General features: G+C 40.6%; 1 protein-coding gene across 5 annotated transcripts in view; it reads left to right on the forward strand.

Annotated features, from left to right (window-relative positions):
* The window catches only part of il1rapl2 (interleukin 1 receptor accessory protein-like 2), a 483040-nt gene that overhangs the window by 379483 nt on the left and 86360 nt on the right, over positions 1–17197 (forward strand). For all 5 annotated transcript variants that reach the window (XM_086305892.1, XM_086305858.1, XM_086305868.1 and 2 more), the window contains exon 7: positions 6371–6445. In XM_086305892.1, the coding sequence (XP_086162018.1) occupies positions 6371–6445 (75 nt within the window). The remainder of the gene's footprint in view (positions 1–6370; positions 6446–17197) is intronic.

Genomic DNA, 17197 nt, shown 5'->3' on the forward strand with positions numbered 1-17197 from the left:
AAGACGACAAAGCTATGTGCCACGCCCAGTTTTGCTGCTGACCGCTTTTGGTTTTCTTTCAGAATCTTCACACATCCTTCATGGTTTCTTCCACCTTGATGAGATTCCCAGTTCCAGACACACTGAAGTGTCCCCACAGCATAATGCTCCCACCACCGTGCTTCCCTGTGGTCTCTCTCCTCCTGCTTTCTCCAAACATCTTAGTTTAGTCTTATCTGACCAAAGGACACTTTGAGTGGGCGACCGTGGCTCAGGGGGTTGGGAATCGCATCTGTAACCGGAAGGTCGCCGGTTCGATCCCTGGGCTCTCTGTCCTGGTCGTTGTGTCCTTGGGCAAGACACTTTACCCTACTTGCCTACTGGTGTTGGCCAGAGGGGCCGATGGCGCGATATGGCAGCCTCGCTTCTGTCAGTCTGCCCCAGGGCAGCTGTGGCTACAACTGTAGCTGCCTCCACCAGTGTGTGAATGCGAGAGTGAATGAATAGTGGTATTGTAAAGCGCTTTGGGTGCCTTGAAAAGCGCTATATAAATCCACTCCATTATTATTATTATTATTAGAATCTTTCTCCAGGTTGTTCTTAGTGTACTTCACACATGTTTGTTGTGATTGTAGAGCTCTTGTTCATCCCTGTTGTTGTTTTTATGGTACTCTACTCCAGTCTGGCTCTAAGACATTTTTCTTGGTCTGCAGCATCACAGTCATTCCTGTGCACAGTTCTAGTGACTGTTATCTTTGATACTACATTTCCTGACTTGGCTAAGTTAATCTCTTGTGTCTAAGCAGTTGTTCCAAGCTCTTTAGAAACGTCTCTAACTATTGGTCTTCGAAATCTTTCTCGTCCTACCTCAGTCAGGCGTGTTCTGTCCTGGGGGTCTCTCTTTGAATTTCTTAATGATACTTCTCACTCCATTTCTTGGCATTTGGAAACATTGTGATAACTTTGTATACAAATAATTGATGATCCCCAAAGAAAACTCATCCTTAGAACATCTACTGGCCTTTAATCCTTTTCTGCTTTATATTTCACAGGGGCTAATAATTTAATCCTCAACCGTGCTTTTGAAATGAAGTGGAAGAGAAGTACAAGAAGTATGTCTGTGTCCCTCTTTGTAAAGCTTTGCTAACATTTGATTAAAAAACATTCCAGTAATGTTTCACTTTACTTTGAATAGGGCATAACATACATCCTCGATGTATCCACACCCAGCATAAATGTCTCCCGTGTCTCTGCCCATTCCCTGCTTGGACATTTTACAATTTCCCAAAAGGTCAAATCAATTTGATATACAGAATGTAGAATCTGATTATGCACACTTAACAGCACAAAATGTGCGCCTTTTTTTCTGTTGCCTTTTGAGAAGAGGAGGAATGACACAGTGGATCGGTCCACAGCAAGCGCTTTGGCTGAGATTACATTAACAGTCATTCACAGCCAGTTAATATACAGTCAACCAGGCCAAAGGTAGACAAAAGCTTCCTTTTGTCTACCTTCTGGCCTGAACATATGATAATTCATTATTTGATGTTTCTGAGCATTTACCGCCCAGAGAATATTTAATGAGGAATGAAAATCACACATTTATTGGATCTCAAATCTTTAGTTTTGAGAATCACCGAATGTAAACCTAGTATGCATGCAAGAACAGGGTGCCTTTTTTCAACCAGTTGGTTTCAGTTTTTTTCTTATTCTTTTTCTTTGCAGAAGAAAAAAAACAACATTACTGTGGACATGAACATTCAAAAGGTCAAAAATCAAGCAACCCTTGAAATGCTGAAGTCATTCCATTTGCAGTCCCAAATATTACGGGCGAGGCAGCAGGAATAATGATCATTATGTTGAGAAAATGGCACTGATTTGTAATATTGTTTTTAATGCTAACAGGAGAGCTATGTCTCAAAAATTTCAAATTCGAGTAGAAGTTCACATTAGGTTTGATGACATAAACAGTTTTTCTTCCATCCAAGATTCAAGCTGAAGGAAAGCAATGGTTTAATCTATGTGAGCACCTGCAGAGCTAAAATGATCAGAGCTGGGTGATTCTTATTGACAGACATGTTGCTCAAATTACTTGGAAATGCTCTAAAGTTTCTGACCCTCAGGCACAGTAATATATGACAACAGGGATGTGCACGCATTTACAGCTTCCTTGAATTGAACAAAAATGCCAAAGTTTATACAGCATCCTCTGTAAAAACTGCACTAAAATAAACGTTGTCTACTTTATGTGGGGTCTAGCACGTGATTATTACTGTGCCCTGCTGAATGTGCCACACTGCAGTGAACTGTGTAACTATAAAAAGTCTAAGTAAAGAATCATTTTCAATTCAGTCCAATTTTATTTATACAGCACCAAATCACAACAACAGTCGCCTCGAGGTGCTTCATATTGTAAGGTCGAACCTACAGTAATACATACAGAGTACATTTTCAGTAGTACATTTTCCATCCATCCATTCGCTTCCGCTTATCCTTTTCAGGGTCGCGGGGGGTGCTGGAGCCCATCCCAGCTGTCATAGGGCAAGAGGCAGGGTACACCCTGGACAGGTCGCCAGTCTGTCGCAGGGCCAACACACAGGGACAGACAACCATTTGCGCTCACATTCATTCGCACCTAGTGACAATTTGGATTATCCAATTAACCTATCCCCACAAGCTGCATGTCTTTGGACGGTGGGAGGAAGCCGGAGTACCCGGAGGGAACCCACACAAACACGGGGAGAACAAGCAAACTCCACACAGAAAGACCCCGGCCTGATGTTGGAATTGAACTCAGGACCTTCTTGCTGTGCGGCAACAGTGCTAACCACCATGCCACCGTGCTGCCTACTTTCTTTAAGTCACAACACATTTTGGGGTCAAGTTGAAAGGAAGGCAGATGTAAAAGTGAGGTCAGAGGTCAAATGCGATGCAGTGCGGTATTTTGAATCTTTATATGGTACATTCAACGTGTCGATAATACACACCACACATGTAAGAGTCGTGGTTTCTAAGTTTAAGGGTTTTTGGCAGTTTTTGACTGATAAATCATTAAGTCGGCCTTGAAAACCTCAAAGGATGTTCAGTCAAAACTTGTCAACTTCCCGTGCTTACAGACAGAAGGACATGCAAATATGACCACAAACATAATCTCCTTGGTGGAGGAAAAAAGAAGAAGAATTAGTTGTAGGTATGTCAGCAGTTAAACCACACCATGTGTCTAACTTCTAGAGCAGTCCTAATGAAAACAGGCAGCAATTTGTGCAATCAACAGAGTCACCTCACAGCATGCAGACTCTGGGTTTGAACCTCCTAACCCCCCGGCCATTGGTAGTGCCTGCAGGGCTTGCCTCTGTTTCCTACCACAACCCAAACAGATGCGTGTCAGGTTCAGTGGTGAGTCTAAATTGGTTATGGTTGTGAATAAAAGGTCAATTAAGCGTATAGAATAAAGTGCTTTATGAATACATGAGTCAAATTAGACCAAATGTGGCTAAAAAGCTCTTTGAGTTATCAGTAAATGTGAGGTAGATGGCAAACCATTTCACGCCACTTATTCCACAATCAGTTTTCACCCAGTAGATCAAATTGCTGCTGTCCTCCATCGTCAAACTCAGACTGAAAAGTGTTGGAATTCAATTTTCTATCTTTGATTGTTGTTTAGTTTTAGTTCAGCCCCAGTCCTGTTCTCAACAACCTCATTTCCAGCAGCAACTGTTTTTAGTTTTGATAAACCAAATGTTTGCTACTACTTCTCGCTGATGACTGAAATTTACATTTATTTTCTACACAGTACAGCCAAAAAAACAAATCCCAAGCATATTCATTCAGCAGGTCCTCTTTGCTTTCATTTTCTGGTATTTTCAGTCTCCATTTGTGTCCTCACACCTCTCCATTTCATCATCGATTTAAACAATAACACAACCGAAAAGCAGCGAGTTACAATGAATTGTGGAAACACAGTGTTGTTGTTCTGTCCTATGAATTTTTTATGCGTTCATCGCTTCTTAGATGGTAAAGAAGTACAAAAACAAAGACTGAAATTAGCCATTGTGAATCACTGCTGCGGGGTGGAAATTAATCATGTGACGCATCTGTTGGCGCCGTCCTAGCACGCACGTAAGCACCGACAAAACACACCCTCTGCATCACTGGTGTCCTGTAATTTTCGACACAAGCAACCATTTTCAAAAGTTCAGCGATCTCTAATTCCTGCTGCTGCCTTTCTATGAGCCTGGCTGATACACGTAAACAGCAACCCCATCATTAACATCTATTTGAAGCAGACCTTTGATTTTAATTCAAGTTAGCGCAGACTCAGAACACTCACAAACACAATTTTTAGTCTTTTTCATAGAGAATTGACACATGCATGTACTGTTGATTTTCTAACCACATGACACATGGAAGCAAAGTCCAAACTCAAAATGGGAGATTATGGAAATATTATATTCAAAAGGACAGTTTACCGCACATAAAGATATATAGACGATTCAAACATGGATACAGCACCATTGTTTTTTCACAAAGGGACACATGAGCTCCCAAATGAAATTGTGAGCCATGAAATTTGAAACACAGTAAGCCAGAAAGACTTACAACTGTAAATGGGGGAGGATCTGTGCAGCGGTCGTATAGATGTGTATAGCGAAATTATGGGAAGATTGTGAAAGAGGAGAGGAAAGTAAAAGAGGAGTGGAGCACAGAAGAGAGGAGAACAAGAGTAGGTCTAGGTGAAGGGTTGTCTCATTAATCTTAAAAGGGCACAGCGGCACCTTCAGAATGCAAATGAAACTATCAGTCTTGTCACAGAAACACGAGGATGGAGCGATGGAGAGATTGACAGTGTTACTGAGGGGAAAGGAAGAAGTAGAGAAAGAAAAGAAAGAAGAAAAAGAGATGGAAAGAGAAACCTGTGTTGAGTGCTTCTGCCATGCTGCAAAAGTCACATAAAGAGCATTTAATCCAACGTGGGAAACTATCTGTTTCCTAAAAGTCAAAGTAATTAAGGCGTCGTAGGTGAGCGAGTGCTTTTCGACTCTATATTTACTCCTGATATTAAGCCTCAGCTTTGTTCTTGCGCTTGTTTGTGTCTAATGGATGCTGAAAAAAATGTATCAAATGAACCAAGTGTTGATTTTCACACATAACACTTGCAATCTTTATTTTTATGCTCGAGCAAATCTCGCACCACCAAACATTTGGCAATAAAATAAAGTTGGATAAAGCTAGAAAAGAACCAAACCACTATAATCTAAAAAATATATATCGCTCTGCTGTAATGCACGTGTGCATATGATCATATGGATTAAAATCTACGTTTGTTTGGCTTCATGCAGGATTGTAACCCCACACTTCCTGGTAGAAGTTCAGTGATGTGCTTGTGATATTGTACCATTGTGCCTAATCGCCTATGCAGCACCAGATCTGGTCTGAAAGACACGTAATTGGCCAAAGTCTCTTGTCATGGCCTAGATTTTGTAAAGCTTAAAAACAGAGCTCACAGGTGGTGCAGGAGTCTGGTCTCCTCTGAGGCTGTTTGAATTACAATCTGCTGAACAGCTCTTAAATGTAAGAAGCTTTAATAGCTCTACAACCCAGCTGACTGATGGTTGATGTTAATTCTCACCTCCTCCTGTATGACAGGGCATTTTATGCAAGACACTGAACCCTGAATTGTTTCCAGTATAAGCCAAGACTTTGAATAGTAACTCATTTTTAATGATCACAATATGAGTTAATCAGCTGGTGCTTAGTTAACTCCAGAAACCACCTTCATGTGCTCAGACACAGAATAAATTACGTGTGGAATAGGACAGGCTTTTAAGGGAGGACAGCAGTATTGAGGATTGTTAGACACTGGGAGGTGGTGAGGGGGGGAAGGTGTCGGGCAGCACGGCGCGCTGGCTTTTCAGAGTCAGTGAGGTAAAATGGGAAGGTGGTAGGAGTGGAAGCAGAGAGCGCTGCTGGTCATCAGAGGACAAAGGCAGTTCATCAACAGGTTCACCTGCACAGGGACAAGAAGGAATCATTAGGTGAGAAAAGTTGTGTTGTGAGCTGTCTCTGTGACTGAGGCAGCATCTAGTTGGTGTGACAGCTGGGTAGCTCCATTCTCTTTATATTTGGCTTTGTGATACTGCAGGCCGTTGATCAATTGATGGGGCAACGGTCAGCTCTCCCTCAGGGCTCTTCCTGACAAAACACTGCACTTTCGGGCTCTACGCCTGCAGTACAGCTGTGGTTTTCCATTGTTTTTCTATCAACAGCGTAATGTTGTAAAATGAATGTTTCTTTCTAAAAATGGCAACTCTGTAAAGTGATAATATATGTTATGTCCAAAGCCCAGCATACTTTTAATGATGATCTCCTTCCTCTCTTTTCTCTCTTTCAGCTCTCCAGACCACACAACCTCCCAAGGTCCTTTTCCCCCCAGACAGACAAGACACAGTGATAGAAGTCACACCTGGTGAGGAACAGCAATTCCTCTCTATTTCTTTATCCTTGGTTTCGGGTGATGATCCTCTAGGTCCTTATTTTTAGAATGGCATCTCCATTCTGGGTGCAAAGTGCTCATCACTTTGGTGTCTCTTCGTGGAATGGCGTGCTCCATCAGGGCGTTTCCACGAACACTTTGGTTTCAGCCTGTGGCAGCGCATGTGATCCGTTTCACTTTACTGTGGCCTTTCAGGCATGCGTGAACTTTAGCGATGGAAGTCTACTTGAATGTGTTAACGGTTCTGCATCTTGATGATGAAAGATGCAGCTAAGCGTACAAACAGCTGATTGATCGATTCTGCAGATCTGTCATTTACATTTAGCAGTCATTGTCTTTTTTTAACTACTGCAAATAAAATATTTAGGGTCGCCTCACAGGAGTTAAGTTAGTGGAGATTATTAGCTGTGTCCCAAAACCTAGGCCGCATCCTTCTGAGGACCCAGCCTTCGCGGTCTATGTGGGCCGAAGCCTTCAGATTTGCGTCACTGCTGTCTCAGTGGACTTTAATAAACTCGGTGTAAATTCTCGATGTCTCACACTTCTGTTTAATCAGTTTTTTGTTTGACGTTTATTCAGCTGTGTGAAAAAAACGGAGGAACCCACCCGATGGATTAATAAAGTTTTATTGAATCTAATCTAATAATTTTAATCTCAGCCAAACTGATTTACTCACAAACAAATAAAATACGGAAAAAAGCCAAACAATAAGATTTTTAGGTTATCTAACTGATTAACCTGACTAGTGAAAGACCGCGGGGATCTGAAAACATTTTGTGGCGAGAGTCCGGTGTTCTCGCCGGCTCTGGTGACTCTGGTGGGTAACAGACGTCTCCGAAAACGTTGGAGCACTTTTGTAAATATGTGGTGTCTTGATAAACCGAGCAGATATTTGAAGTTTACACAGCTACATTCTCGCCTGAAAATATGTTAAAAGTTTTATTTTGTGACCCAGAAAGAATATTAAAACTTAGTAGCTGCCACCATTGTTGGTCCATTTATCGTTGGGGTTTTCTCTGTATTATTATGGGGTCTTCACCTTACAATACAAAGTGCTTTCTGGTGACTGTTGTTGTGATTTGGCATTTGGATATGATTGGCAGTACTGTGATGGGATCCTGCCCAAAACCACATCCATGACCTTGACTTCTACTCTTTCTTCCTGTACATGTATGTGAAGGGAACACTACTTCAGCATTTGAATTTCTCCATTGTCGTAAATGGCCTGTATTTATATAGCGCTTTACTAGTCCCTAAGGACCCCAAAGCGCTTTACATATCCAGTCATTCACCCATTCACACACACATTCACACACTGGTGATGGCAGCTACATTGTAGCCACAGCCACCCTGGGGCGCACTGACAGAGGCGAGGCTGCCGGACACTGGCGCCACCGGGCCCTCTGACCACCACCAGTAGGCAACGGGTGAAGTGTCTTCCCCAAGGACACAACGACCGAGACTGTCCAAGCCGGGGCTCGAATCGGCAACCTTCCGATTACAAGGCGAACTCCCAACTCTTGAGCCACGATCGCCCCGTGGCTCAAGACTTAAAGACATAAAGACTCAAGACATAAATCATGACTTGAGAAATTTCCCATATACATTTCAGTCAGTGTGTTTTTATATGAGCAAACTTCTTCTAAGTTTAGCCTGGTTTGTGAATCAGACTGAAGCCAATTGGCCAAAAATAATCACATCAGCTGGTATAGCTCCTTGGGGCTTTGTAAAAGGATACTTTACTGAACCCTGAAGGGTCATTGGCTCCTTCGGTTAGAAAGCTAGAGGTCAGCTTTGACCACTGAACAGGAGGCAGAGATTTAGAGTCTCGTGTGAGATAATGCAGAGACGGTGGCTCGCTGAGCCTGTCACCGTGCACTTTATCCATTGCAGTCCCGTCGCGTCTGTGTTCTTTTATTTCCCCCAGTCAACGACTAACAATGACTTATGTGCAGATATGTTCTCAAACCAATTTACTCTGCGCTTAAATATTTGCAGCACCCACACGGCACTCGCCGCAGAGCTGTCTTATCTACTGATGCGACCTGGCAGAGAGTCAAAACCGTGACATTTAAAAAATTCCCGTCCTTTCACTTCGACTCATCTTCAGTAGATGATTTTCAGATGAGAGTAAAAGTTTGTTTGGATTGGTAATTTATATCAGCCTCAAAAAAATGACATGTAAGTGCCGTCGCCGTAGCAATATAACGAAAGCAACAGGAAACGTGACGTCTAACAGGAAGGTGAAGAAAAAATCTATAAGCTGCTCATGAAAAACCAAGACAGGTGAGGTGAAGAATCTATGAGAGAAACATGAAAAATTCAGCGCTGAAAGGATCTCATTAAGATTTGCTTGTGTACCAATCAGTGTGCGCTGTGCTCTGAGGATGGCCCAGTTGGCTGCCTTCGTTCCCAGCTGCACGTGTGTTGTGTGTGTTTAAGTGTATAAACCCATCATGCATGCGCGTGTGTGTGTGTCTGCCCTGCTGTTTGGCGGTCTTTCTGACAATGTTAGCACTGTAGGCAGAAATGTGTTTGGATGTGTGCACAAGTCTGCGCATTTGTGTGTTTCCATTAACTCCAGATTGATGTAGTAACAAATAGGCCCTAAGGCCTCTGTACACTGATTGCAGCAGGGACACCTTTTAATGGGCACTGCATTCTCACCCCTACCAAACACAAACACAAACACACACACACACACACGGCCACAGTGTGGACCCTGTGGTACATTTTTAATTATCATCTTGTTTTAACCTGGGGGAGATTTACATCAGCAACCACAGTTATGTTCTTCATTTTCCTCCACCCCCCTCTCTCCTCCACTCATCTGCTCCACTCTTCTTCTTTATATTTACACTTTCACTCATTTTTTTCTCTTCTTTCCATCCTTTTATTCTTTCTGTCTCATTTCATCTTCGGTACCTTCACTTTCTATTTCCTTTAATATCGGTTTTATTTACTTTTTCCTTCTCTCTGCCGTCCTGCTCGCCACCGCTTTTGTCATTATTCCATAATGCCTTGGGTTATACATGCGATTTCCTGTTACTATGCCGACATGGTCTAGAGGCAACAAACAGACAAAAATAACTATTAAACATAAATTTGTGATATTTGTGTTAAAAGAAATCAAAAGTAAAATCAGAAAAGCTAACAGTGTTTGAGGAGTTCTACACACGTCCCGGATATCCTGGAAATTCATCCTTACTCTGAATGTGCAGCTTTGTAATAAATGTTAAGTACTACTGCTAAGGATGAGCAACTTAAATATGTGAAAGAGATGAGAATAAATGAGTTATTGGAAGACTTGCTGTGTTTTTATCTAATCAATAGTAATACTTTGGATGGAGTCCAAAGAATAAAATATGTTTTCTGCCTCTTTAAACACATTCAGAGTTTCCATCTCTTAATACATTTTTGTTGCCAATTAAACTCTTTGATTGTTTCCAAACTGTCACAGTCAGAAATATATTCAAATTGGAAGTCAAAAACAAACATTTCCAAAACTGGGCATGTTTAACTGAGTATTCAGGAAACGATCAGTTCCCATTATTTTTCCCAGCATAACAGAGAAATGGAAGTGACAACGCAGCCTGACAAACGGAGCATAAAGATTGAGAACCAATGTGAGTATAAGATCAGTGTTGCTGAAATTATGAAACACCGCGATATGACTCGCAGTTTAATTTAACACTGTAAAATGTGCTTTCTGCTCATCGCAGGCTCAACAAATTAAGGTTCATCATTTAATTCAATAATCATTGTTCTCAGATCGATATTTAAACCCGGTGAAGCTCAGCTAATTGTTGGACTGTCACACGCCTCTGACGTCTGTCCATCCATCTTTCTCAGACATCCACCCTAACGGCCTCCAACTCTGATTTCTGTTTCCATCTATCTGTCAACTCCTCACAGCAAAGTGTTGCTATTCTGATGACCAAGCTGGATCTATGATCCAAACACAACCTGCCAGCTCATTTCAAATCTATCGCATGTGACTCATTCAGTGCAGAGGGTGCCGCTGTAACGCTGTCGTGCTTCATGTCTTTGGCATCAGTTTGGGATTAGTTGTTGTTGGGATACTTTGGAACCATTTCATTGATTTAAGGCTGTTATTTATTGCCTGATTTGCATTGAATGGGCAGAGGAAGAACTAAAGAGTTCAAAATCTCTCTGCGGGCTGGTGACTGGGACGTCATTTTGAAAGTAGTCGCAGTTCTAGAACTTTTCCTGAGTAACAGCCCCATCTGAGATTTTTAACATGCACTCATTCACGCGACCACTAGAGGTCTACTACACAATCAAACTCAGCCATTCATAAAATTCAGAGCAAGCTTTTTAAGGCATCTAAATGCTTCACTTCTTTTTCAGTTTTCTCCTTTATTGAGATTCTTTTAAGTGATTCTCTGTTTTATGGATGTTTTTCTTGTTTTTGGCTGCTGTGAGACATAAATAACATAATAGCAAAATAATATCTAAATAAAGTACATCTGACCTTATATTTAGATTTTATAACACAACGAAATTAATTTGCTTCCAAACTTTTTGTTTTAAGACAGAAATATTGCTAACATCCAGATTATAAAACAACCAAAGTTGGCTTAAAGTTGGTCCGTCTCCCCTTCATAGCTGTGCTGCTGCTGCTTTTAAATCCCCACTTTGTGTTAGACTCACCCAACCTTCATGTCAGGGATCGTCACCGATGATGAGAGTCGGGTCTCCAGCTGTGACCCAGAGACCAAAAAGCAGTGTTTAGTAGTAACGTGTCCAAGCCCGAAGGTGGCCGATCTGACCGGCAGCGTTTTTTGTGTTTTTTACTGACACTCTCTGTGTTTTGTTCCATAAATTATCCTTCAACCAGTCCTCAGCTGCTGATGTTCATTTCCCAATGACACGCCAAGCACTCTGGGAAATTAAATAGCCTTCATGGAAATCACCTAAGCACACACAGGCACACAACCTGTGCTTTTTAGAATTATGCAGATGAATTATCCACGTGGACGTCAGGTGCACATTCGCCAAATTTATTCTTGATTTTGATAAACATTTGAAGTCGTTGCACAGATTGATGTTTTCATTTCAGTTTCATTAGCTGCTGCCTGAGTTTAGACACCACACAAACAAGTCACGCTCTCTGATACTTTCACACACAGAGCAGTATTAGATGCTGCTGTGAGGTTTGCTGTGAAAGGCAGGGGAAGATAAGGAGGTAAGCTTTCTTCTCTTTACTGCCCCCCCTCCCCCTTTTTCTTCTCTTTCTCCGTCTGTCTCTGTCTTTTTCGTATTTATCTCTCTACGTCTGTCTCCCTCTGTGCCGTGTCTGCCTCTATCTCACCTTCCTTCCATCTGTATATCTTCCCTCCATCACACTCTCTATATCTCTGTCCTTTTGTCTTTCTCTTTAAGGCTCATTCAGCCTTTTATTTTTTCTTCAAATGCTTTAAAACTGTGAGGCGCTATATCAATAATCCCCTTCAACCTGTCACAGACAGATAATGTGAGGTAAGAGCGGGATAAAATGAATGCAAGAAAGGTCTTAATGTTTCCGACATCCATCCTTCAGAGAGACTCTGGAGTCACCGTGCTGCATCATTCTGCACCGAATTCCATCAAATGATCGGCAGCAGAAACATACAGTGGCAAAACAGGAATGTTATTGCTGTAGTACCACCTAAAAAGTAAAGGACAGAAGGTGAGGAAGGAAAAAATGCATGAAAAGGAAAGATAGAAGGAAGCAAGGAAAAACAAAGTACATAGGAATGAGGGTAAATGCTTCTGACAACTGACAATAACAATACGTAAAGCAGTTTTATGTGCAATAGTGCATAGTGCATAGTTGATTGAACAAATTATGAAAAAATGGGGGGTTGATAACTTGTCAGGATGGATGCATAAAAAAGTTGGAAAGAGGGGCATAAAAACAGCTCAGAAATGAAAGAAAAGTAAAGCAAAAATTGGCAAGAGAAGAAAAAAAAAAGTTTAAAAAGGCAGCCGAGATATAAAAAAGGAAAGAAAATGAGGACGCGATAGAAACAATGGAACAACAATGGAGGAGATGGGAAGTGATAAAATAAGAAGTGCAGTATGTAGATAGAATCAAAGGGAAGAAGTGAGGAGCAAACAATGATGAAAAGGAAATAAGGAAAGGAGAAATGTAACTCTATGAATGTTCAAAAGACTCTCGTGTTTCCATTACAGAAGAAGAAGAAGAAGCCGATCACAGTAAGATCAGTGGGAGTCAAGTTTATTTGTGCAGTGCAGTTTACTTAAATATAATCAGTGTGCTTCAGGTTGAACTGCATTAAAATTAAAACAATTATGTAAGCTAATCGATTAGACCTGTTGATTAGGTATTTGCTTGACTGACCTTCTCAAAGTGTCCTTGCCGTGTTCTGACTTTTTCATATGGATGCTGAGAAAAAGATAAAAGTGTCTTTGCAGGCAGTTCAAAGGGAGGACACAACTGTACAATAACAACAAGGCTGAGAGGCAGGGTCCAAAAAGAAGGTGTTACAGCTGTGGAAGAGTAACGGAAGGAAATTTGTAGACTGAGTTGAACTAAAGTCCAAAACACACACACACACACACACACACACATACTAAAGAAGTCCTTTAAACACAGAAAAACAGGAACAACAGGAGGCTGCTAGAGTAAACTCAAAATGCAGACATGCGACAATATAGAGTCCAAAGATTTTTGGACGGAGATGCAGTTTTTGTATTTCTTCTGCATCACAGTGGATTTGAAATGAAACAATTAAGATGTGATTAAAGTGCAAAGTTTCAGCTTCAATTCAAAGGTTATGACAAAAAAATATGAACAATAAATGTTACATTACAGACAGCTTTACACACAGTCCCAATTTTAATTAAACAATTCTAAGAATTGCTTTTAATTCTGTATAGACTAGAGATACCGATATCATAAATTTGGATATCTGCCGATACCGATATGAATCCGATATAATGTTTTTTAATCAACAAAACTGTTTTTTAAATATCTTGCCGCATTTTGTATAAGTTCATACTCAAGTTTAAAACAACAACTACACTAAAGCTATTCTGTTATACCTGTATGCAAAAAAAATTATTTCATAGTTCAGCAATACTGATCAATCTAATAAACTTAAACCTACACCATCCTCCCTATTCTGGTATTTGAAAGAGTACTTAGCATAAATATTAAGCAACCTAACTAATAGGGTTCCAACTCCCAGCAACAACAAAAATAAATAAATAAAAAATGGGGAACCACCCCTCACGCTCCACCTCATGATGCTTAATCGACGTAATCAACCTTAATTTGATGCAGTGTGAAAAAAATGCACAGAAATCAATTATTTTTCAAGAAATATTAAATAGATTCAACATCTTTCTTCAACAGAATTGCAGACTGCACAGATGGTACCTTCCCAAAGGAAAAAGTACTATAGCTTACTAGGGTATATATATTAGACTTAATAGTTACTATATACAGTAATGGACTTCTATTCATTTTGCATCAAATTAAAACTTTGGGTGTCAGATAATTATTTATTAAAAGCTAGACATTTTAAATGAGAATAAGAAAGAAAAGTATGTCTTTGTGCCCCCTTTTCCCTGTTAATGCCCTATCGGCCCCCCTGGCTAAACTTTGCTAGATCCGCCCCTGCACAGTTACCAGCGTCAGCTATGTAGAAAAAGATCCTGGTGTAGAAAGTAATATTAAATACATTCTAACAACAGCTGATCAAGCTTAAACGTGCTTCTGTTGTTCAGTCGCTGGTTTCCTCTTTCTGGTGCAAAGTGGGCCAAAAGCAAACTAGAGACACGGACTCGCGACAGAAAAGCCGATCAGCTGATCGTTAAGCAGTTTCATGATTGAAGTAGCAGCAAGAAGAGGCAGTCGCTTGTTAAGCTTAACGCAGGAATGCTTTACAAACATTCAGAGATGGACTTACACACTTGCTTTACTTCTCTCGGGGATAACTTTGTCGGAGATGAAATGCCGGGTTGCTAGCGAAGCTCCAAATGCTATCCAGACCACCACAGGTCCCGCATGCCACAGCCGCTCTATCACGTGATGCATACTGCTCCGACGTGCTAACGTTCTGAGGTGAGTTACGGCGTGTTGCAAGTTTTGTGAGGTGCTTTCATGATATTTAATGGATCGGATTACATTTTTTATTTTTCTCCGATATCCGATCCAGTAATTTAGGTCAGTATCGGACCGATACCGATACGTAATATCGGATCGGTCCATCTCTAGTATAGACATGACAAAATAGTGAGAGCACGAGGACACAATCAGTAAATTATAGTGAGGGACAGAACGCAGACAAGGTGAGAGGGAGCAGGAACAAAAGCAGGCAGGAAATACAGTGGAAACCCGGCTTACGAAGTTCCCATTTAACCAAAATTTCAAGTTACGAAGGCACTTAACGGCAATATTTCTGCCCGTGGTACGGCAAAATGCCCACGTAAATAGATAAAATAGAAAATTTAAAAAAATTAAATTCCATAATGTTATATACATGTACACGTACGTATGTATGTATGCATACGCATGCTTTCTTCAACCTCTGCCACATCCTCCTCCACCAAGAACTTCATCTTCAGCCAGCATCGCCTCACTCAAAAGACGATGGAAAAAGGTGCTTCGACTTACGAAAATTTTGACTTACAAAAGACCCTCTGGAACGAATTAATTGCGTAAGTCGGGGTTCCACTGTAAAACCAGAGTAAAAGAGGACAACAAGAGAAGCTCATGCAGAGAGGAAGATTCTGACGGCCAATATGGGAGAAGGTAATAATACATTAAAAAACACACTCAAACTGAATACTGTGGCCTAGTTAGTTGAAGGAATTCAGGCTCTACATGTGGACAAATCCAGAACTTGTCAGACTTGTGGCCTGTACTCCAAAGCAGGATTTGGCAGATAATTTAGGGGTAACTGGGTTTTCAGTATCACAGAGGCGGTGCTTAAGGAGGAGTTATACAAAACCACTGATAACCACACAATTCTTCAGAAACGAGCCTCACCATTTCCAAAAGACTCTGCGGACCTCTCTGCATGTAAGAAAGTTTAAAGTTTTTAGAGACTATCAAGTTTTCATTATTCCCTTACAAGCATCAATAGGAAATACAGTTACTCTGAAGCAAACAAGCCTTAATATGGAGATCTTGTAAAACAGAGAACCTCATACTTAATGGAATCATAAAAATTTCCAGGTAGGCTAAATATACTTGGCAGTTTGAATTCTGTTTTCATATTTGTTTGTTATTTGCTCACGCACCATTTAACTGCGATGCTGATTGAGGCTGATTACACACAGTTGGCATTTTTTAGTGGCTTTCTCTCCTGGCGTCAATTACACTTTCCTACAAAGCACTTTTCCACTTTGATAAACAGTACACACACACATATATATGTATCTTTTTAATCCTTTTCCACACACTCGCACGCTTTAGCTATAGCAAGTGCTTGTGCACTGCATTGTGTTTTTAATCTCTCTGTATTATTTCGCAGAGGTGGGACCAAGTCATTGTTTTGCAAGTCTCAAGTCAAGTCTCAAGTAATGTCAGGCAAGTCAGAGTCGAGTCTCAAGTCACTGGTGTAAAAGTCCAAGTCAAGTCACAAGTCTGAAACTTTGAATTTCAAGTCCTTTCGAGTCTTTAAAAAAAAAAAAACGAAAAAATAATGTTGCAGTTATGCTAAATGTAAATATTAGACCATGTAATTTTAAAATCTGTGTTTTTCTCAACACATGACAAAATAGTGAACTTAGAAAATATACACAAATTGTGAAATTGCACCTCTTTAAAATGCAGCTCAATTAAACCTAGCTCCAAGAATAATTTTCACCGACAGTTCTGAGATAAGCTGCATGTTATTCTTGGATGCGCTTGTAGGACCGGCTTTAAAATCGCATGACAAAAATATCATACACATTAAAAAAACTGTATCACCAACGTAGCCTGGACAACATTTGCTAGTTAGATGAAGTCAGCTATCTCATCGTAGCATATTTATATGCATATTTATAATCATACGGTTCTTGGAGTGAGTGCATACACTCATGAAGTTTAGTAACTTCCGGTCACTGCAACAAGCCCAGGTACAGTTTACCGACAGATGGGTGCAGGACCTTGAAATGCACCGTGTAGAACGAAAGACCATCGTACGTATCATAAGTTTACCAGTCTCACAAATTGTCGTCATAAATACACATTCGTTAACCGTTTATTAATAGGACCTTTGAGCTCAATGGTAATTAATTAGTAGTGGAAATAATTTCTGGTACCCATCACAGAAATGTAGCAGTGACAACAATATTGTATGCTGTAATCGTACTGGACAATTAGTGATACAAAAAACCTGTTTTATCCTGTGAATAAAAGTATATGTTTTTGTCAATGTACCATAATAACAGAAGCGAAACGCAATATTGTGTCAGGACAATTCACTATTTATGCACAATAAACAAAGGAGCATAGCGCGACAATTTCTGTTCAGCGCCAGACTTGCTTGTAACCTATATCACCAATTATGTTATGAAAATGACGTATTAAGTACTAAAAAACACTGACCTTCGTGTAAATGCTTGGAGCAGACTAACCTGTGAGCTGGAGTGTTCTGGGACGTTATATTTGATCTTTGAATGGCTGCAATCCAGGGGCCTGTTCTTCGTACCGCGCTAAGTGAGTTAGCTGGATGAGATTGTTGACGCGTGATCCTGGATCGT

Source organism: Aulonocara sp. 'chitande type north' Nkhata Bay, linkage group LG2, assembly GCF_057382095.1.
Source record: "Aulonocara sp. 'chitande type north' Nkhata Bay isolate Kocher_YH1m ecotype deep benthic linkage group LG2, A_spYH_male_GT1.1, whole genome shotgun sequence".
Taxonomy (NCBI): Eukaryota; Metazoa; Chordata; class Actinopteri; order Cichliformes; family Cichlidae; genus Aulonocara; species Aulonocara sp. 'chitande type north' Nkhata Bay.